Source organism: Oncorhynchus nerka, linkage group LG18, assembly GCF_034236695.1.
Source record: "Oncorhynchus nerka isolate Pitt River linkage group LG18, Oner_Uvic_2.0, whole genome shotgun sequence".
Classification (NCBI taxonomy): domain Eukaryota; kingdom Metazoa; phylum Chordata; class Actinopteri; order Salmoniformes; family Salmonidae; genus Oncorhynchus; species Oncorhynchus nerka.
Window position 1 is genome coordinate 62,337,950 of NC_088413.1, and position 24,335 is coordinate 62,362,284.

General features: G+C 42.0%; 1 protein-coding gene across 1 annotated transcript; it reads right to left on the reverse strand.

The window, feature by feature from the left end:
- Positions 1-1,705: 1,705 nt before the first annotated feature.
- LOC115146296 (macoilin-like) lies at positions 1,706-23,249 on the reverse strand. The gene is given in 12 exon segments (XM_029688293.2): positions 1,706-5,385; positions 5,503-5,677; positions 6,113-6,233; positions 6,310-6,492; positions 7,538-7,696; positions 13,703-14,210; positions 14,319-14,497; positions 14,770-14,893; positions 18,868-18,943; positions 18,945-18,995; positions 19,503-19,644; positions 22,995-23,249. Coding segments are annotated over 12 exon segments (2,001 nt in total). The 5' UTR covers positions 23,075-23,249; the 3' UTR covers positions 1,706-5,182.
- Between the last annotated feature and the right edge of the window lie 1,086 nt (positions 23,250-24,335).

Here is a 24,335-nt window from a genome sequence, read left to right on the forward strand (position 1 = left end):
CATTTGTTTTAATTGACTGATCCTCATATCAAATCAAATTTTATTTGCCACATGCCATGAAAACAAGTTTAGACTTTACAGTGAAATGCTTACGCAGTTTAAGAAGAAGAAAATATTTACCAAGTTGGCTAAAATAAAAAGTAATAATAAAAAGTAACAACATAAGAATAACAATAACAAGGCTATGTACAGGACATACCGGTACTGAGTCAGTGTGCAGGGGTACAGGCCAGTTGAGGTAATCTGTACATGTAGGTGGGGGCGAAGTGACTATTTATAGGTAACAAAAAAACAGCGAGTAGCAGCAGTGTACAAGAGGGGTGGTTTCAATGTAGATTGACCAGTGGCGATTTTTATGAATTGTTCAGCAGTCTAATGGCTTGGGGGTAGAAGCTGTTGAGGAGCCTTTTGGTCCTAGACTTGGCGCTCGGGAACCGCTTGCCGTGCAGTAGCAGAGAAAAGTCTAGAACTTCGGTGACTGGAGTCTCTGACAATTTTTATGGGCTTTCCTCTGACTCCGCCTATTATATAGGTCCTGGATGGCAGGAAGCTTGGCCCCAGCAATGTACTGGGCCATTCGCACTACCCTCTGTAGCGCCTTACTGAGCAGATGCCGAGCAGTTGCCATACCAGGCGGTGATGCAACCGATGCTCTCGATGGTGCAGCTGTAGAACCTTTTGAGGATCTGGGGGCCCATGCCAAATATTTTCAGCCTCCTGAGGGGGAAAAGGTTTTGTCGTGCCCTCTTCACAACTGTCTTGCTATGTTTGGACCATGATAGTTTGTTGGTGATATGGACACCAAGGAACTTGAAACTCTCGACCCGCTCCACTACAGCCCCGTCGATGTTAACGGGGGCCTTTTCAGCCCTTCTTTTCCTGTAGTCCACGATCAGCTCATTTGTCTTGCTCACATCGAGGGAGGTTTTTGTCCTGGCACCACTGCCAGTTCTCTGACCTCCTCCCTTTAGGCCGTCTCATCGTTGTCGGTGATCACTACCACTGTTGTGTCGTCAGCAAACTTAATGATGGTGTTGGAGTCGTGTTTGGCCAGGCAGTCGTGGGAATACAGAAGGGGACTAAGTACACACCCCTGAGGGGCCCCAGTGTTAAGAATCAGCGTGGCAGACGTGTTGTCTACTCTTACCACCTGGGGGCGGCCCGTCAGGAAGTCCAGGATCCAGTTGCAGAGGGAGGTGTTTAGTCCCAAAGTCCTTAGCTTAGTGGTGAGTTTAAGATTGTGGAGTGCGATTGAGATTGTGTCATCTGTGGATCTGTTGGGGAGGTATGCGAATTGGGGTGGGTCTAGGGTGTCCGGGTGGATGCTGTTGATGTGAGCTGTATGAACTGTAACTCAGTAAAATATTTGACATTGCTGCATGTTGCGTTTTTATATTTTTGTTCAGAATAGATAAGATCCTTATGTTGTACCCCAGCAAAAGGTGCACTTTCCACATTTAATTTCCCTGAGTTAACACCAGTCATCACCTATTCACATTGTGCACTCGGGGGGTTGGAATTCAAAATATCCAGCACTTCCAGATTTCAAAGGAGATGACATGCCACAGATAAAGAAATACAGTGCCTTGCGAAAGTATTCGGCCCCCTTGAACTTTGCGACCTTTTGCCACATTTCAGGCTTCAAACATAAAGATATAAAACTGTATTCTTTTGTGAAGAATCAACAACAAGTGGGACACAATCATGAAGTGGAACGACATTTATTGGATATTTCAAACTTTAACAAATCAAAAACTGAAAAATTGGGCGTGCAAGGCACTGTAGTTCTACAATGTAGTGTTCCCAGGTGCATTAGCATAACTTGGTTTGAAATAGTACACATGACAGTATCCTAGACTTTAAAGCAAAAAGATGAATGGAATTTATATTTTTCATTATCAATTCATTCAGCATTGGAGGAAAGAAAGTGATCCAAGACAGGTTCAAGTGAGTAGGTCAATTTTAGATGTGTGCATTGTTAGATATTACTGCACTGTTGGAGCTAGAAATACAAGCATTTCTCTACAGTGGCAATAACATCTGCTAAATATGTGTATGCGACCAATAACATTTGATTTGACGTAGGCAGTCGCTGAAGGCACATATTTGATATGAAAATGCAGCCAACTCTTGCTCTGCTGGCAGGGGGAACGTGTGAAATAATTATTCATGTATAATGAATGTACTACCTAACTATAATTCATGCACATCATGTTTGTTTGACAGTCTGATAATATCAATCTTGGCCAGTCTTAAAAATCAGTTGTGGTGAGCGAGTGTCTATCCACAGGAGTACTGATTGTCCCCCACGTAATTCACACCAATGGCCTCCTATATTACATCCTCATTGCCAGCACAGTAGATATCTATTTAATAGCAGACAATAGAAATAAATCAAAATTCTGAGCTAAATTTGCATTGCATAATGGCTTCATGATTTGTTTACTGTATACTTTGCCAGATTCAGATTGCTTGAAAAGACCCATTTTAATCTGTCAAATCTGAATGGTCAATGTGCCAAATTGAGACGTTAATTTGGAACAAAGCACTCAGGATTAAATGTATGCAATCAATTATTTTTCTACAGATTTATGCCTGATAGGGCGCCTCTAATATGCGTGGTTTGGGGGGCCTCTATGCCTTGCAGTGTGGAATGCCCATGCAACTCAGCTGAGTGGGTGCAACAATCTCCAAAACCAGATCCATGTGTTTGTCAGCGTATTTGGATACAAAGCATGAGGGAATTCTTTGTCAAAGCCATACTTAATCTTAAAAGGGTTCATTGAGAGCAACATCTTGAAGAACCTGAAATGCAAAAATCTAAGTGAACAAACAGGCAGCCCCTATTGTTTCCATTTACAGTTCTGTTATTTAGAAATCGTTGGCCGAGAGGTCATTCTATTTCTAAAAGGCTCTAGTGATTATTTCACTATGTGGCGCTCAGACAGCCAAAGATGCGGATAGAGAAAAAAACAGAGGGTTCAGTGATAGAAGAAAACAGGGCAGTGGGTTTAAGTGCTCAGACTGGTCTGGGGATTAAGGTAATCAATATATTAGCCCTGCGACCTCTGCCATTTACCATCTTATGTGTCCCAGGCTTGGCTGAACAGCCTATTGCACAGAGGCAGCTAGTTTAATAGCTGTGATTGGATTTAATTTAGAGTGAACCCCCACAACAACAAAAAAGCTGAGGACCAGAGGCTTTGTAGAACTGAAGAGATGGACACTGCCTCCTAGTGGAAGTGAGATGACTAACATTTAATTGCTCTTTCTGACTTAACTCTGCTGCCTGATGATGTTTAAGTATTATGTCATAAAGGACAAGGAAAGGAACTCCCGACTGAACATTTGCAAGAAAATAATTTATTCCTTGTAAACCTCAGTGTTCGAGCCTAGCCGAGGTTAGACTTGGAGAAACAGAGCAATGACTGGGCATAATTAAAAATAAATGTTTTTATACTTTCAACATCAGTTGAAGGACCAATTGACTAAACTAATCTGTAGAAAAAGTTTCCATATACAGTAGGTTATAACCACACAAATGACCATTTCAGATGACAGCAAACCACATCAGGCTCAAACTATTCCTCCCTGCAGGGAATGAAAATGACGGGAATGATGAAGGTTAAATAAAATGTAAAAAACAATACCAAATAAATTGTTGACTGTTCTTAACACCTATGTCCCAGGCAGTAGCCAATACTGTAACATTTACAAAACGTTCAACTACGTAAACAGTCTACTACAAACAGGTGAGCAGTTTTCCCACCTGCTTGACATACTTTAGACAAGTCAGAGGAGAATGAATGTCAAACACGTCAACCAATGTCTTTGCAGTATATTCCTAGAAAACAATCAATCCTTTCTTGGCAAATGGGCTGAAGTTGCGTATTCAGCAATAAAAGGAGATTTATCATGCAGAATTCTGTGAAAAAAAAGTAACGTTCATTTCCAGAGCCTTATTTCTTGTATAACTTACACACACAGGTCAGAGACACATAAAATCCATCAACGGTGGAATTTTAATCGTGCAATTAAGTCAAAACAATAAAAACATAAGTAGGGACAATAGTTAAAGGAACAGGAGTTTCCAGTAGAGAGATGTGTTATAGTTGGATGCAGTAGACTCCCATGCTGGGAGCCTGTTTGGAGTAGACTTCGTAGTAATGTTACCATATTAGACCATGCTAGACAAGTGGCCATATTGTCAGATCTGTTGAGAAAGTAGATGGGCTATCTTTTCTGAACCTATGGTTAGGGTCCAGGTTATAATTGTATGTGGTTGGAAAGCCCTGTACTTCAGTCCTTTCTAGCATAGCAGGCTACTAACTCCCACCACTGAGGTCCTGTCTCAAGGCACTGTGATCATGACAATTTGCGAAAGACTATTCTGAGCTTAAAGAGAAGGCATATCATTAACTTCTCTTAATACAGCCTTTTGGAAAGTATTGTAGAAATTAGGGTGCTTTTTGGGAAATAAATGTAATTTTGTAGATGATACTCAACATTTGGAGTTGTTGAGGATGGTTTACGTTGACAGTTTATCCCTTGTTATTCTAACATAACATCTTGGTACAGCTCTGTTCTCATCCCAGTGATTTTTTTTTATTCAACTTTGTGGTAAGATCGACAAGTAAATAGGAGACCACACAATCCACCTTCAAACATAATAGAACCAATACCACAAAACCCCAACAACAGCCAATGGAACGTTCAATTTGGTCTGATATTCACAACTGAAAAATACCATTGACAAAACAGGGCTAGAGTCCATACCAGCGTACAGATTGTAACGTCCTACCATAAAAATAAATGGGTATCCACTCTCAGCAATAAGAACTTCCAACATGGAAATAAGTGTGAGCACTCCTGCTAGCAGAGATCCACATCACAGATTTTAAATTAATAAAACAAACACCAGAATTAACCAAGACCAAGTAACAGATGGAGTAGAAGGGGGAACTGAAACATCCTACATAAGCCCAATTCTGTAAGGTTTCACTAGACATTTACCAAAATAAAAAAATTGTTTACATGTGATGTCCCTTAGTCTTCTAAAAAATATATATAATAAATAGTCACAATACAACATCCTTCGGATCTGACAAGGTAAAACAAGTCGAAGATCTGGAGGTCGGCTTAAATAAAAGACAAAAAGAGAATGACAGGTTGGAGGAAGCGTTCACTTTTTGAGTGGCTGGTAGATGGAGGCATTTGGGTCCAGGCCAGAGGGACTTGTGTCCATGAACTTGGAGGAGTAGTGGAGGGCCATGGGAGTCATGTTGCTGCTGTCAGCTGTGTAGGAGATGCTGGGCATGACAGCCATCACCTCAGCTATCTTCTGCTTCAGGTCCTTGATCTCCTGGTCCTTCTGCGGCATCTGACCTGAGACAGACGCACACAAAATGTCATGCAACCTATTCTACATCAATCACATACAGTAGGAAATAGGTGTGACTGAGGCAGTACTGCAGAGGGGCTAGACCCAAGCTAGACACTGACCTTGTGTGATCTCCAGCTGTCTCTTGACATCACCCAGTGCTGAGAACAGGTCCAGTTTGATGCGGGTCTCTGCAGACAGGCTGTTCTCCAGGTGCTGGGTCTTTTCCTGCATGGCCGACAGCGCTGACATCAGCACTTCTGTGTCCTTCTCATTCTCCTTGTACTTCTGGAGCTCCTGAGGGGGAAGAACACATCACTATAAGTGACATTGTCTGTGTGCCAGTGTACAGCAGGTGTGAATGAGTCATTTTACAGAGTTACAGTTCATAGAAGGAAATCAGGCATTTGAATTAAATTCATTAGGCCACAATATATGGATTTCACATGACTGGGCAGGGACGCATGGGTGGGCATAGGCTCACCCACTTGGGAGCCAGGTCCACCCAAATCAGAATGAGTTTTTACCCCATAAAAAGGGCTTTATTGCAGACAGAAATTCTCCTCAGTATTTCTGGACCAGGACATGTCACTATGGAATGCCCTTAGACCTAGTCTTCTTAAATAATTAGGGCTAATATTGGGATAGAGTCAACATTTTAGCTACCTTAACTAAACATGTTCTTGACATCCTGTTTTCAACAAAAACATACCCATCTTAACTGAACCTCACCTGCACGGTCATCTCCAGCTCTCCGAGCTGGTCTTCTTTGAGCTTGATGTCCATGGTTAGTTTCTTACACTCAGTCTCCAGCTCCGTGACCCGCCTCCTCATTGTATCTGTGCACTCCCCCCTGTGGAGCAGACAGAGAACTCAACTAAACGCAGATGTATTTATGAAATAGTTGTGAATATCTCTGGAGCCTATACCTGGATGCGGCTGCTAGTGCGACGGCTCTGGCTGCAGTGGCATCCTCCAGCTTCTTGCGTTTCTTCTCATCTGCAAGTTGTTTCTCTGCGTTGGTGTGGGCCTCCTGCTCAACTTTCAGCCTCTTTTCCAGCTGGCCCATGGTCTGCTTGTCCTTCTGCTTGGCCTGGATGGTGTTATGGAGTCTGCACACACACAGCAGCCACAGACCATGCAGCACCATGCTAGCCAGCAGCCAGTGAGATTCCATTCCACCCCCAGTGTGTGCATGCTCACTCTTAACAGTACTAAAAGGTAGTCATTTTCATCATGAGTGTAAGTTAACCGTGTGTGGAGATGGTGAGAGGGCAGGATGGCTGAGTTTGGTAACCAAGTAAACTTTAAATAATTTCTTTGCACTTTCGTAATCCTTAGCCTAGCATCCTTTGCCTAGCTTTGAGCATAGCCAACAGAGCTATGTGCACCAGTCTCCACCAACAGACCGAACGATTGAAACAGACTCTCTTGAGCGGCAATAGGAATAAGCTGGTCATTAGGGGCAGGCTGGGAGGGCCTACATGTCACCTTTAATTGCATCAGATAATTAACACCCATAACCACAGAGTTTGTGTCTGTATGTACATGCTAACTAACTACCATATTAGGGTGGTCTTATGTAATGCTCCTTACCAAGGACACCCAGGAGTCCCCAGCTGGTCAGTGATTACTTAATTGGCCAATTAAAGCAGCCAGATGCATAAGTGCTCTCTCTGCTGCCGTGATATAAAGAAGACAGGATCCCATCTATAAACTTTACTATGACCAGTCCTCACACCAGAATTATTTGTATTTTAGACTAGCATTTTGACATGGACATTCCAAGCTCAGTCCTGGGTTTTCAAGCAGTGATAACCTTTAGGTCTGAACTAGGTCCCCTGAGTTTTTCCTGACTGCATTACCCCGACTAGGAAAAACCTCACGTGCTATTGGAAGTATGGAGTAGGAAATTCACTTCAATGACCAAGTTGGACCATTGTGTGTTACCCGAGTTGCGACATTTCACATTTTCAACCAGAAGATGGCATCCTTTTTTGACAATTACAAACTTGTCAATGTGGATAATGTAGAATGTTTGACCATATTGTCAAAATTAAGCAAGCTACCTAACTTTATTAGCAACGCTAGTCCCACTGTTCCCAGCAGGTCATCAGATCCAGTGGTCAATTCCTAACCTTTAACCTGCCCACTCACTTGTTCTGCAGCAGCTCGTTCTCCTGGCGAAGCTGGCCCAGTTCAGAGCGGATGGAGCGTTCAGCGCTGCCAAGGGAGCCGATCTGACTGCGCAGGTCCTGCTCCACCTGTCTGCTGGCCTGAAGGTCTGCCTTCAGCTTCTTCACATCCTGCTCCAGCCTGCAGTGGTAGAGGGGGAAAGGAAAGAAAATGAGGAAGGGATGACTAGAGAAGGATGAGAAAGAATTTGATAAAGATTCGGTGTATGCGTTATGCAGAAACTGTAGGTTTTGGGATCATCCACAATTCCTTTCTCCAGGCTTTGGTAAATGTTTATTGGTTTCATCTGCTCATAAGACTGTTTTAGTAGGGCCATCTTGTTACTCAACTCTTTTCTGTGGAGTGCTGCTGCGTAGAGGTTTGTATTTGGCTGTGGCCTAAGTATTACGGCTGTCAAAGCCTCCTGCTGATGGCAGATTTGCCTTCAGCCCTCCATTCTGGCTGTTGGCCTGTCCCTGACAGTTGTTTTAGTGTTTGTCTGTCGTCAGTTGTTTTCCTTAGCCAATCAGGTCATTGCCGATTGATATAGTCAGCGTTTTGATATTCCAAATTGTTGATTAAGCTGTAACCATTTAATTATGTGTGGTTCTGAATTGATGAAATGTCTCCTCTTTGCGCTTTAAAATGACTTTCCTTTCTTTCATACTAGACACAGCTTTTGTCTTTACAAGTGTACAATCAATTCAACACTAACCAGTAAGAAAACACCCTTCAGCCAAAAGTGTATACAGCAAAAATTTCGACTAAGCCTATAGGCTACTGTCTAGGGCTGGGACTATACCAGTATGGCGATACTTGTTTCCTTGCCACGATACTAACAAAACTGATTTAACTTTTAGGAAAACGGCCCTAATGTTGGAAACAAACATGTTATCCAGTCACATTTATTTTACAACCTATAGAACACATTTGATATACACAGCAGGTTATTGAAGGACAGAAGAGTTAGGTCTGCTTCGCGGTTCCATTTTTGCCATGGAAAAAATATTGCAATACTGGTATCGTCACAGCCCTACTACTGTCCAAATAATGTAGGCAGGGAAGCCCCAAGTCAGTGTGGCAAAAGCAGGGCACACATGTTACCAATCACGGATTACAAAAAGAAAACCAGCCCCGTCACGGACCAGGATGTCTTGCTCCCAGGCAGACTAAATAACTTTTTTGCCCGCTTTGAGGACAATACAGTGCCACTGACACGGCCCGCCACCAAAACATGCGGACTCTCCTTCACTGCAGCCGACGTGAGGAAAACATTTAAACGTGTCAACCCTCGCAAGGCTGCAGGCCCAGACGGCATCCCCAGCCGCGCCCTCAGAGCATGCGCAGACCAGCTGGCTGGTGTGTTTACGGACATATTCAATCAATCCCTATCCCAGTCTGTTGTTCCCACATGCTTCAAGAGGGCCACCATTGTTCCTGTTCCCAAGAAAGCTAAGGTAACTGAGCTAAACGACTACCGCCCCGTAGCACTCACTTCCGTCATCATGAAGTGCTTTGAGAGACTAGTCAAGGACCATATCACCTTCACCCTACCTGACACCCTAGACCCACTCCAATTTGCTTACCGCCCAAATAGGTCCACAGACGATGCAATCTCAACCACACTGCACACTGCCCTAACCCATCTGGACAAGAGGAATACCTATGTGAGAATGCTATTCATCGACTACAGCTCGGCATTTAACACCGTAGTGCACTCCAAGCTCGTCATCAAGCTCGAGACCCTGGGTCTCGACCCCGCCCTGTGCAACTGGGTACTGGACTTCCTGATGGGCCGCCCCCAGGTGGTGAGGGTAGGCAAAAACAACATCTCCGCCCCACAAGGGTGCGTTCTGAGCCCTCTTCTGTACTCCCTGTTCACCCACGACTGCGTGGCCACGCACGGCTCCAACTCAATCATCAAGTTTGCGGACGACACAACAGTGGTAGGCTTGATTACCAACAACGACGAGACGGCCTACAGGGAGGAGGTGAGGGCCCTCGGAGTGTGGTGTCAGGAAAATAACCTCACACTCAACGTCAACAAAACTAAGGAGATGATTGTGGACTTCAGGAAACAGCAGAGGGAACACCCCCTATCCACATCGATGGAACAGTAGTGAAGAGGGTAGTAAGTTTTAAGTTCCTCGGCGTACACATCACAGACAAACTGAATTGGTCCACCCACACAGACAGCATTGTGAAGAAGGCGCAGCAGCGTCTCTTCAACCTCAGGAGGCTGAAGAAATTTGGCTTGTCACCAAAAGCACTCACAAACTTCTACAGATGCACAATCGATAAGGTAGTAGTTTTGGAATTGTTAGCTAGATTCCTTGTTGGTTATTACTGCATTGTCGGAACTAGAAGCACAAGCATTTCGCTATACTCGCATTAACATCTGCTAACCATGTGTATGTGACAAATAACATTTGATTTGATTTGACAACTTGCCACAAACACCATCATTCATTTGACTTTCTGCTGATTTCACCAACAACCTTACACCCCCACTCACACCAATGTGTCTGTACAGCACCATCACACACCCAGTTGTACAACTAAATAAACAAAAAGGTCAGACATACAACTCAATGTTCTCATTTTCAGCCAGCATAATTTTGTGGCAAACCATAGATTGTAATAGTCCAACTTTCTCACACCCCAGTCCAATGATATCACAGCTGAAACAGGTCTACTTAATGCCTATCTATGTGCAGCATGGTCCGTTTGAGATCAGGGACTGTGGGATCTGATAAAAGGGAGGCACCCTTCATGCACCAGCAAGTTACTGATACTTTGGCCTGAAAATGTGAGAACTGTGACATCCAGGCAGGAGTTACTCCTGTTAATACATTAGTGTTGTCACAATACCAGTATCGCAACACTAGGAAGTAAGGAAGCAAAGGAAACAAAAACATTTAGCAATTTCATGAGGAAAATGTTGGGGAAAAATAGCCTTGTCACCCAGAATCAAATTTGTTTATTTTGCAAGCTATAGCTCACATTATTTTAGAAAAGTAGGTTTTAGAAGGACCAGAGTTTACTCTGCTTCGTATTTCCTTTTTTGCCAAGGGTTTAAGATAAAAAAAAAGAAACAATAGGGCAAAGCACAGGCAAAATCCTAAAAGAAAACCTGGTTCAGTCTGCTTTCCAGACACTGGAAGGCAAATTCACATTTCAGCACGACAATAACCTAAAAAAGTAAGAAAAATATAGAGAGTGGTACTTAGTATTTGCCCCAAACATAACACTTTGTAATCAGAACAAAAGGTTTAATTGCCTTGCCACATTTTTGCAGTATTACTTTAGTGCCTTGTTGCAAACAGGATGCATGTTTTGGAGAAAGAAAAATAAATTCTGTAAAGGTTTCCTTCTTTTCACTGTCAATTGGGTTAGTATTGTGGAGTAACTCAAATGTTGAGCCGTCCTTAGTTTCCTCCCATCACAGCCATTAAACTCTAACTGTTTTAAAGTCACCATTGGCTTCATGGTGAAATACCTGAACTGTTTCCTTCCTCTCCGGAAAATGAGTTAGGAAATCTTCGTAGTGACTTGGTGTATTGATACGCCATCCAAAGTGTAATGACTAACTACACCATGCCCAAAGGGATATTCAATGTCTGCATTTTTACCCATCTACCAATAGATGCCCTTCTTCGTGAGGCATTGAAAAACCTCCCTGATCTTTGTAGTTGAATCGCACTGTTTGAAATGTACTGCTCGACTGAGGAACCTGGCAGACAATTGTATGGGTGGGGTACAGAACTTAGGTAGTCATTCAAAAATCATGGTTAACACTTATTTCACAGAGTCCGTGCAACTTATTGTGTGACCTGTTAAGCAAATGTTTACTACTGAACCCATTTAGGCTTGCCATAACAAAGGGGTTGAATACTTTGTCTTAAAACCTGTTGCGACTCTAGGGGCAGTATTTTCATTTTTGGAAAATAAACGTTCCCGTTTTAAATGGGATATTTTGTCAGGACAAGATGCTAGAATATGCATACAATTGACAGCTTTGGATAGAAAACACTAACGTTTCCAAAACTGTAAAGATATTGTCTGTGAGTATAACAGAACTGATGTTGCAGGTGAAAGCCTGAGAAAAATCCAATCCGGAAGTGCCCCATATTTTGAAAGAGCTGCGTGCCAATGAGTCCCCATTGTGCTGTGAATGTGCTATGAACCAGCTTACGCTTTCTACGTATTCCCCAAGGTGTCTACAGCATTGTGACGTAGTTTTACGCATTTATGTTGAAGAATACCCGTAGGGGGCTACATTGCGCAAGTGGTCACATGATGCTCCCGGAGAAAATCTTGCGTAAAGTACAGAGGTAGCCATTATTCCAATCGCTTCTACTGAGAAACCAATTGTCCCGGTGGATATATTATCGAATAGATATTTGAAAAACACCTTGAGGATTGATTCTAAACAACGTTTGCCATGTTTGTCGATATTATGGAGCTAATTCGGCATTGTCGTGACCGCAATTTCCGGTCGATTTCTCAGCCAAACGTGAAGAACAAACAGAGCTATTTCGCCTACAAAAATAATCTTTTGGGAAAAAATGAACTTTGGCTATCTACCTGGGAGTCTCGTGAGTGAAAACATCCGCAGTTCATCAAAGGTAAACAATTTAATTTGATTGCTTTTCATGACAAGGTTGCCTGCTGCTAGCAAGGCATAATGCTATGCTATCGATAAACTTACACAAATGCTTGTCTATCTTTGGCTGTAAAGCATATTTTGAAAATCTGAGATGACAGGGTGATTAACAAAAGGCTAAGCTGTGTTACAATATATTTCACTTGTGATTTTCATGAATAGGAAGATTTTCTAGGAAGATTTATGCCCGTTGAGTTATGCTAATTAGTGTCAAATGATGACAACGGTCCCGTTCACGGGATGGGGTGTCACTAGAGGTTAAAACATCTGCTTTCATTTTTAATTCATTGGTCAAAACCTTTTTTTAAATAAACATCATTACACTTTGACATTATGGGGTATTGGGTGTAGGCCAGTGACAAAATCTCAATTTAATCCATTTTAAATTTAGGCTAACACCAATGTGGAAAGGGGTGTGAATACTTTCTGAAGGCACTGTAACTGATTAATGCTTAATATATGATAACGACAACTTAAACTGGTATAAATGCAAAGACAGAAATGTCACACGATTTTGGACAAATCCGTCAAGACACCAACCATGAGAACGGGATAAACATAGGCTTTAAATCAACTGGTGAATTTTATTGAATATAGCTATGATCCCCCATTATATCTTAACTTCTCTAGGGTAGGGGGCAGCATTTGGAATTTTGGATTAAAAGCGTGCCCAAATTAAACAGCCTTCTGCTCAGGCCCAGAATATAGCATATGCATATAATTAGTAGATTTGGATAGAAAACACTAAAGTTTCCAAAACTGTTAAAATAATGTCTGTGAGTATAACAGAACGGAGTTGGCAGGCGAAAACCTGAGAAATCCATTCAGGAAGTTGGATTTTTTTTGTTTGTAGTTTTCTATTCAATGCCATTCCAGTATTCATTGACTTCGGACTCAAATTGCAGTTCCTATGCCTTCCACTAGATGTCAACAGTCTTTTAGAAATTGTTTCAGGCTTGTATTCTGAAAAATGAGGGAGTAAGAGCAGTCTGAATGAGTGGACCCTGACGTGTCACAGAGCTTTTTCATGCGCGACCGAGAGTCTTTCTTGTTTACCTTTTATATTGACAACGTTATTGTCCGGTTGCAAACATATGAAGATCAAAGGTAAGTGATTAATTTTCTCTCTTTCTGACTTGTAACTCTTCTACTTGGCTGGTTACTGTTTGTAATAATTTGTCTGCTGGGCTATGTTCTAAAATAAGGTATGCTTTCACCGTAAAGCATTTTTTATATATATCTGACACCATGGTTGGATTCACAAGAAGTTCATCTTTAAACCTATGTAAAATAGTTGTATCTTTTCTCAATTTTTAATCTCACTGGATGTTGGCCAGGTGGGACGCTAGCGTCCCATATACCCTAGAGAGATTAATGTAGTGTAAAAAAAAAATGGCAGATCAGTGACTTAACAGCTGTAACAATTTGTCCAGTATTGGAAATCCTCAATGGTACTCTAGTTTATAGAAAGACCCTCTTACCGTACAAGCGCCTCAGGCTTGCTTAGCTGATTGTTAGGGATGCAGTTGTCTGTTGGATCCCTGTGAGAGCCGACTGCTGGACCCTTCCCCACTGCACACTTCTGCTTCTTCCCCCAGGAAAAGGAGGAAGGGGCTGATGGGACGCTGCCGTTGGTGGCGCAGTGTCTGCAGGGCAAGGAGTTGACTGCCGCGTTTCTGCTGGAGTTCTTGTAGTTTTTCGAGGATGAGGAGTTATCCTCCTTCAGCAGCAGGTTCTCTGTGCTGCCCACCAGCTCTGTGGTGAGTCTCTTATTGTTCATATGGTTCTCCATGTACTCAATCTCCTGGAGTTTAGAGTCTACCGATGACGGCTGGATGCTGTTGTGTTGCTTTTTGGCCTCGCGGCCCTCTTTCCCTTTATCTCTGTACTCCAGCTCCGGCAGTATAGCTGCCATTTTTTTACTGGCGGGGGCACCATTCTGTGAGACTGGGATGGAGTCCATCTCAGATATCCCTTTAGCTAATGCAGCTGAATGGAAGGTGGAAGTAAGAAAGGAGAGAATGAAAGTGAGATTAAACACATTTGACCAACATCACTTGGACTGTGTCTGGAGCATCAGTTGTGTGCATCTCTCACCTTCCTCTGCCTCCCTTTCCTGTCTCTGGAGCATCTGTTGCTCTGGTGGCAGGGCCTGCAGCAGGAGCTGCATGTAGAACTCGTTCTCCTTCTGCACCACCTCCTGCCTTCTTAAGCGCATCTTATAGCTGACGTAGCTGTTGAATCCAAAGCCCAGCGTCACCACTGGGTAGCCAATGCTACAGAGATGGATAGAGTTCAGGGGGGTAAGTAAGTTCAGACAACACATCACCAAGACAACGATTCACAAGCTTGGGGGATATACAGACATCATTACTTGTATATTATGCTTAACAAGCGGAATATTGTTTTCCGAGAGTCAAATGGGGCAGAACACTTCCCTCCTTGGCCTGTGGGTCTGAGACGGAATCTTAGTCCATCTTCCTCACAGATCCACACATATAGCCTAGACAAAGATCCTGCCAGGGCTTGGACAAAACACTTAACTTACCAATGTGAAGCGAATGGGCGACACAAGTCCACATGGAAGTTCTTCAGGTCTTTGAATCTGATGGCTGCCTCTATGTACACAAATAGTATCCAAAGGGACACTGTGGGGAGACAGACCCCCCTTTCTGTGAAGAAAAATATAAGTTTTAGAACAGAAAACATTTTAAATAATTATATATGTGCAGATTTACTTCCTCTGAACATGAAACCAGAGGCTTACAGGGTGGTCAGTACAGCAGCCTCCCTCACCAGACAAAGAACAAACATCACGACAGCAGCAGAGTAGATCAGCTTTTGAGTGACGAAATGAGACACACAACCACAAAAGGGCAGCTTTTCAGTAGTGATAAGGAATGGGGGATAGCTGTTACATTCTCCAGCAAGAAAAACAAAAGTTGCCGATCAAACAGAAGGGGGAACTAACAAAGAGTAACTGAAATCAACCAAAACAGTTGTGGTTTTAGGAGGGGTTCTGAAAGACACTCCACTGAATGTTGACTAGCAACAACAACTGGCACCCAAGACACCCACCACGAGCGCCCACTAAATTTGCCCAAGAAGAGGCAAACAAAATAAAAACCCACATCAAACTTAGACACAACAACTTAAAAGGTGTTAACCCTCCACATCTCTCAAGACAACTGGAACACTGGGCCAGCCAAATTCTTTCTGACTAACGAGATGACAAGCCAGCACAGGTGTAAAGCATACGAGGTGACACCAATTGGTGCGCCCAACATGCAACCTCAAAATATAAATGGGAAAACCAAAGCCTGTAACAAATCACAATATTATTTTTGGACAATAGAGGGGGGAAAAAAATCTAGTATGAATTAAACTGAAAGAGTGGCTTAACCCTCCTGCTGGGTTCCGGTGAAATTGGACCCATTTACAAGTTCTCTCTGAAAGTTAATTTAATCTGATTGTCATAAGGTTCTATGACTGTCCACACAAAATACATTTAGATCATTTTCATTACATTTTGGGTATTTTTATTTAACTTTTGTACACCTGTTGTGTTCCCGGTCAAAATGACCGGTCATTAGAAATTAATGGGTTAGACTACAATTAGTGTATAAAATTGAGTTCAGGCACATGCCCATTCTTCAGATGGAAACACTTCCTCGCCCAGATCCCACATGCATGTGTGTTTGAGCGCACACACACACACACCTCACTCCCCTTCTTGGCTTCCATGGCAACCCCCACGGGAACCTTTCCCCAATAGAATCTTTCCCCCAAGGGAACCACACCTGTTGGCATTCTCACAAACAAACAATCGCAACATTGTTTCAATAATATATAGAACTTTTCTAACAGCTCTATATAAAGCTTTTTTTGAGGCCTTGCTCACAATTCATTATGTGACAGCACAATGACCAAACAATATACTGTATGTGAGGCTCTTGATCATATCTTTGATCATGACACTGGTGATGAGGAGAGAGGCCAGGAAACTGACAGTGAAGATGCATTAGAGGAGGAAGTGTCAGAAGTTGAAGACAACACAGAATATGATCCAGACCAAGAGACAACCGATGTGGAACAATCCTGGAATGAGGAAGAGGGCCCTGCTGAGGTTGTTACATTCCGGTCAAAGAATGGGAATGTGTCCTGGTCGTCATCCCCACCTGAGAAGAGAGGTCGGCTGAAAATGTTATCAGGATGAGCCCAGGGCCAACGAGATACTCCATATCCCGGGTTGAATGCATAAAATCCTGCCACTATTTAAAAATGTGAAATGGTTTCAAAACAAATGTCCTTGTTAAACTTTGACAGAAAGTAGTCTGTGATAAATAGCACAATATGTTTAATTTGAGTATTTATTATAGTCAACATAATCCATACATTATGCTTTTTTTTACTCAAAAACTAGTTGTATGAGCTCAGGTCAATGTTTTTTTTTATTTCACCTTTATTTAACCAGGTAGGCCAGTTGAGAACAAGTTCTAATTTACAACCGCGACCTGCCCAAGATAAAGCAAAGCAGTGCGACACAAACAAACACTGAGTTACAGACAAGTCTGTCTACATTGTTCTCTTGCTTTGTGCAAATAACATTTATTGAAATGAGCAAAAGCAAATAGGAATAGGCAATTAGTCAGAATGTCAACCACACACTGCCCTGTGTTGAATGAGCCAATTCTGATTGGAGTAATTGTTTGATAGTGATTTTTAACTTATCCTATTCAGACAACTAATCTATATTCTGGTTGTCCGCCTCTATTTTTTTTACCTGCCCTGGACAAGCATTAATGTCAAAGCCTGATGGTGTGTGTGCAGCAGGCGTTTGGCGTCTCTGCTCTACTGTGGCATTTGGTCTCGTCAGGAGTTCAATTTTACACCGAAGCCCAACATGTCCTGGTCAACAGGGGCTACGGCTAAATCGCACTGACACCTTTTACAGACATCCACAATCACTTACGGACGCTGCAGGGGATTCTGAGAAGTAAGCCGGCTCGATGTAAACATAACACGCAGCATGGGAACGTGGATGAAATCTGGTAACGCATGCTTCACACCCACTGCAGAGAAACACACACCTGTGTGTGTTCAGAGGATACTAGGAGAGTTTGTCAATGTAGGTCACTCAAGTTGAGTGTATTCAGAAAGTATTCAGACCCCTAAACCTTTTCTACATTTTGTTACGTTACGGCCTTATTCTAAAATGGATTAAATAGTTATTTTTCCTCAATCTACACACAATACCCCATTATGACAAATCAAAAACAGGTTGACATTTTTGCACATTTATTCAATTAAAAAAAAACTGAAATATTACATTTACATAAGTATTCAGACACTTTGCTCAGTATTTTGTTGAAACACCTTTGACAGCAATTACAGCCTTGAGTCTTCTTGGGTATGACACTACAAGCTTGGCACACCTGTATTTGGAGAGTTACTCCCATTCTCTGCAGATCCTCTCAAGCTCGGTCAGGTCTCTCCAAAGATGTTAGATTAGGTTAAAGTCCGAGCTCTGGCTGGGTCACTCAAGGACATTCAGAGACTTCTCCTGAAGCCACTCCTGCATTGTCTTGGCTATGTGCTTCGGGTTGTTGTCCTGTTGGAAGGTGAAACTTTGCCCCAGTCTGATGTCCTGAGCAGGTTTTCATCAAGGATCTCTCTGTACTTTGCTACGTTCATCTTTCCCTTTCCTGACTAATCTCCCAGTCCCTGCTGCTGAAAATCATCCCCACAGCATGATACTGCCACCACCATGCTTCACCGTAGGAATGGTGCCAGGTTTCCTCCAGACTGACGCCTGGCATTCAGGCCAATCTTGTTTCTCATGGTCAGAGTCCTTTAGATGCCCTTTGGCAAACTCCAAGCAGGCTGTCATGTGCCTTTTACTGAGGAGTGGCTTTCATCTGGCCACTCTACCATAAAGGCCTGATTGATGTTGTGCTGCAGAGATGGTTGTCCTTCTGGAAGGTTCTCCCATCTCCACAGAGGAACTCTGTCAGAGTGACCATGGGGTTCTGGGTCACCTCCCTGACCAAGGCCCTTCTCTCCCGATTGCTCAATTTGGCCAGGCAGCCAGCTCTAAGTAGAGTCTTAGTTGTTCCAAACTTCTTCCATTTAAGAATGATGGAGGCCACGGTGTTCTTGGGGACCTTCAATGCTGCAGAAATGTTTGTACCCTTTTTGCTCTGACATACACTGTAAACTGTGGGACCTTCTATTGACAGGTGTGTGCCTTTCCAAATCATGTCCAATCAATTGAATTTACCGCAGGTGAACTCCAATCAAGTTGTAGAAACATCTCAATGGAAACAGGATGCACCTGAGCTCAATTTCGAGTCTCATAGCAAAGGGTTTGAATACGTATGTAAATATGGTATTTTTTTATTGATTTTTGTACTTAAATTTGCAAATAAAATGTAGAAAGGGAAGGGGTCTGAATACTTTCCAAATACACTGTATGTGCTCTGTGTATACTATAGCTGGTGCCTCACTCCAGGAAATAGTATTGTGAGATTTGATCCTGTGAACCTCCTGTCACTAGTCCCATTTCTTTACAGCTAGGTTTAAATAGTTAAATACAGTGACCATAGTCTTTATACCCACACACTAATTCACTAAGAAGAAGGCTTACCTGTGTGCCACACGTACTGCACCCACACATAGGTACTGGCAGCGAAGAACAGCCATTGTACTGGGATGAAGAGCAAGGCATATGGTGTCAGAGGTAAACGCCACACACACAAAGAACACTGAGAATGCCTAGAAGAGAGGAGATGTGAGGGGGGTAAGTAGGAGATCTGCCAAAAAGCAGAAAAACACATTGCTACCAACAATGAGAGATGTGGGTCACATATTATTCACATCAGCATTTCTTGCTTGATGATTAAATCACAAGTTAAATACAACAAATCTGACATCAATGCCTCCACTTGAATTGACTACGCTACTTTAAAAAATAAAACAAATAAAATGTACAAAAAAAGTCTGTTTCATATATAGCCACGAAGTTCTGGCGTATAGGCTTACTGTGATTTGATTGACAAACAGCAAGCTTTTTCTACTTTGCTAGCTACTCCATGTGCTTGTGGAAAACACTGGTTGGGGTAGCAGGGGGTGGAAAAACAAGGCAGAGCTAGATAAGTGCTTAGGCTAGATGGAGCTTCTGGAGAACAACATAGGCCTGCTCTTTAAACCACAAATCTAGTTAAATAAAAGGTTAACTAAATAAAACAAATAAAGATCAGTCAGGCCCACCCAGACACTCACCAGCCCCTGGTATCTGAAGGAGTCGTACACACTTCTGATGAAGAGCCAGAAAGGCCACAGGTACTCAAATCTGAACTCGAGCACAAAGTCTGCCAACAGCACCAGAGCCCACACCACAAGGAACTTCAGGTACAGGAAGGTACTGGATATATATATATGAGAGAGAGAGAGAGAGACATTTATGAGTTTGTGTGTCCAACACTACAACCATTTTTCAATAAGATTGGATTGTGTCAAGTTTTGGGCTTTAAAAAGCACCTGATAAAAATCTCAAAGATTAGCTACTCCACCTCTAACCTATTCCCAGATGTCAACTACCTTAAGCGCCTACTGACGATAGTATTTTCTGGATGGGGGAGTTTTGCTAAGAGCCCCGACACACATTCTGAACATTAAGATGCAGTGCTTGTGGTATGGTTTCGAAAAAATTATGAACATATCTTTCATATCAGCAATTACTACACACCTTTTAATGCAGTTAGTATTCAAGGCTTGACATTCAGGTAAATTTGCCAGTGGCACACCAGCCCAATACAAAGTGAAAACTACTGGTCAAAATGAGAAAATTACTGGTCAGGGCCAAGATCACAGGAAAGCAAGTCATGCACGCAGAAGTTCAGTCATGGGTGACTTCATGTTTCATTTGCAGTCTGGGAAAGTATCAATAGCCAACCATACAATCTGATATTTAAACTGATTTTGGTTTTATAAAATGTTTCTAAACAATCTAAATGATGACAATAGCCTTAACATATGAAACAGTTTCAAATGTAATATTCCCCTCCAGAAATTAGCCCAATAACATTAATGAAAAGTAAAATGTTTAGGTAGTGTACATGCTTCATATTGTAGGCATGTGTGCTATTTTAGCATTAAGCATCATCAACTGTATCCTGATGCGGCATCGTGGCTAGACTGGCTACATGGCTGAAGCATGGGGTTGCTCATCTGCATTGTTTACCCCAATGGTTGAATCATTATCTAGAGCACTCTAAATATTCTCTTGTTGCTTTTTTAATCTCCTAAATAAAAACTCCCACTAGCCTAATAAAAATGGTATATTTCTTGACAGTTTATAAATAACATAATTGTGTGAATATAGGCCTACCATTTATACACTCCAATGGCCATGAGGTGCTTCAGCTGTAACGTTTTTTTGTCATGCCAGACACTCATTATAAAATGCCACCAATTTACCCCAAAATGTAAGTTGAGAAAAAAAAATCTAACAGCACCAGAATGCTGGGATCTCGCACTTTTCAATAATTGCCATCAAAATGGTTGCCTTTTCTCCAAAATTGCATTTATTAATGTTGTGAAGTGACTGGGTTTATTAGAACACATTTATTTCCACGGAGAGCAGGAGTTGCACAGTCTTGCCAGCTGACAGTTCATATTCCGCTGATAAATAACAGATTTGGGAATTAATGTGTTTTTTTAAACAATTATAGACTTCAGAATAGCATTATTACAATGACAAATGATGTGTAAATAATTGTCATGTCTTGACAAGCAAGCAGCTACACTGAACAAAAAAATAAACACAACTTGTAAAGTATTGGTCCCATGTTTCATGAGCTGATATAAAAGATGCCAGAAATGCTCCATATGCACAAAGTGTATTTCTTAGATTTTGAGCACAAATTTGTTTACATCCTTGTTAGTGAGCATTTCTGCTTTGTCAAGATGATCCATCCACCTGACAGGGGTGGCATATCAAGAAGCTGATTAAACAGAAATATTGTTACAATAGTGTACCTTGTGCTGGGGACAATAAAAGGCCACTAAAATGTGCAGTTCTTTCGCACAACACCACAGATGTCTCAAGTTGAAGGCGCATGCAATTGGCATACTGACTGCAGGAATGTCCATCAGAGCTGTTGTCAGAGAATAGAATGTTCAACGTAATTTTAGAGAAGCAGTTCACACGCATCCAACCGTGGGCGAAACTAACTGCTGACTACCCTACGGAGAAGGGTTTGAGAGCTATTCCACCTCAACAGGAGAGGTGCTTGCTGTCACAGATAGAAACAGGGCAGATGCAATGCAGACTAAGCTGTTTTTATGTAACTAGTGTAGGCCTAAATTATCATTTGTAGCCTACAATTTAAGACACGGGAATTGACCGTAAGAAGCTTTTAAATTAGGTAGTCTTATTTAGATGCACGTTGACATTTCTGCTGGCTGAATTACAATGTGTTCAATTCTGAATGATAGGGTGCAATAAAGACAAAGTTATTTTGACCAACTGAGTTTGCAAATAAGCTGGAAGAGGGGTGGTTTACTGCTACAAACATCATTTTCATATGCAGACCAAAACCACTAACTTAAGTTTGTTTTTTATACCTGCTTTTTGTATTTTTGAAAGTAGTACGGGGTAGAACATGGAAAAATAAGCCACCTAAAGTCTGTCATGATTCCTGCATTTTCACAGACCCTGTAACCAAAATACAGGTATCGGGTTGGCGTGAATGGTTCTCTTTTTTTGCAGGTAAATTCATTAACATTAACTAGAGTCAAATACTTTCTGCAGCGCACAGACCTTCCCAGGTAGTAGCCTGCCTAGCTCACAAACTAGCACCAGGGCGCCCACTCCGACAAGGTTAATTGTCCCACATGGTGACTGATATCATTGACGTGACGTGCAAATGAGCGATAGAAAAGCGGTCGCGCAAATGTCATCATTCCGAATTATGAAAAAATGTAAATTGTGCGTGTAGCCTTTACCTAAATCCGCCGCTGGTTGTATTTGATTAACGTCTATTGAAAACGTTTGGATTTCAACAAACAAAGGCACGCAACAAGACGACAAAACAGGTGGGCGTTTCATTATATATATTTAAGTATTGATCCAATCAGAGAACTCGATTCCAAAGCCTGGCCTCTGATCCACTCAGTTGGAGAAGTTCATCATAAACTTCCTTCACCATGGAGTTTAGTTCGCTAACACCCCCACCCTTCCCAATTTGCCAGTTTCCCACTAAAGTATCAAAGGGTTATACCTGCAAATAAGGAGCTGTTTGAAAAGGGTAATCAACATTGACATTTTTATACGTAACATAACAGCTCCTGTCTGAAATGGGTATAACTGTTCCATACCCCAGCTAGGGGGCTGTCTTAGTAGGGTGAATTTAGCTAGTTTACTGCAGACAATATGGGATACGTAGTTAATAGAGATGCCTAATTGAAGCAGGGGTGTTTAAAACATCCCCAGGCTATGGCTTGGGGCCTATCAATTGGTAGTAGCCTAACGTTACTCCAAATATAATTTACACCTCTCCATTTAGCTATGCTAATCTGCCCACAAATATACTAGTTACCTACTTGATATCTAGCCAATTTCACTTGACTGCGAGTGTCAGTGACATTTTACATTTAGGAGACACCGTAGTTAGCTAACTAGATACTCGCACACAACCCAGCCAAGCAATGAAGGAGTCTTACAAAAAAAAACCTTACGGACGCGAGAACCCATCGCTTGGCTTCATATACCTGCCGTATATGCCCTCCGTGATTCGGTTCCGTTTTAACGGCCGTCGGAGTTTGCTGCAGTCCGCATTGCGCCGCTTCATCCTCCTCTCCTTCGTTTTTGATTTCCTACTGTAATCTTATCCAGTTTTCTTGCATGAGAAGACAAATACAATAAATTAGGTCCCTGTGAAATATCGCTGTAATTATTTTTCTACTGGAAACATAAATAAAACTCTCTTTAAGAACCTCCTCTTTTCTCTCAGCGCATGCTTGCGCTATAATTGACGTCTGTCAGGTTATGAAAACAGACGATTTATCAAATCACTTTATTTGCCAACGCCTCTTATTTTGATTGAGGCAAAGATGAGCCATTTATATTGCTCGTGCCCACCAAAGACGAGCGAACAAGGAGGGGCCGTGTCGATGAGGATCAAAACTGTAATGTATCAAGGGTAAATTGTGACTGACTGATAATGAGTAGTTATTTATAATAAAATGTTTATTGTAGGTAGGTCAGTCGGCCGTCGCCTGTATTGTCGGCTGCAACGTCGAACAAGCCCAGTGAGTTATATTAACCTGAGCAGCTGTACATGTGTAACAGTATAACTTTAGAACGTTACAGAGTTGTATGGCTGTGATAGGAGAAAACTGAGGATGGTACCACTCTCCATATTTTCAAGCATAGTGGTGGCTGCATCATGTTATGGGTATGCTTGTAATCGTTAAGGACTGGGGAGTTCTTCAGGATAAAAAAGAAACAGAATGGAGCTAAGCACAGGCAAAATCCTAGAGGAAAACCTGGTTCAGTCTGCTTTCCGACAGAAACTGGGAGATTAATTCCCCTTTCAGCAGGACAGTAACCTAAAAAGCAAGGACAAATCTACACTAGTTTCTTACCAAGAAGACAGTGAATATTTCTGATTGGCCGAGTTACAGGTTTAACTTAAATCTGCTTGAAAATCTATGGCAAGAGTTGAAAACGGCTGTCTAGCAATGATCAACAACCAATTTGACAGAGCTTGAATAATTTTGAAAAGAATAATGGGCAAATATTGTACAAACAAGGTGTGCAACGCTCTTAGAGACTTACCCAGAAAGACTCACAACTGTAATCGTTGCCAAATGTTATTCTAACATGTATTGACTCAGGGGTGTGAATAGTTATGTAAATTAGATATTTCTGTATTTCATTTTAAATGCATTTGCAACCATTTCTAAGAACACGTTTTCATTTTGTCATTATGGGGTATTGTGTGTAGCTGGGTGAGAAATAAAATCTGTTTAATCCATTTCGAATTCAGGCTGTAACACAACAGAATGTGGAATAAGTCTAGGGGTATGACTACTTTCTGAAGGCACTGT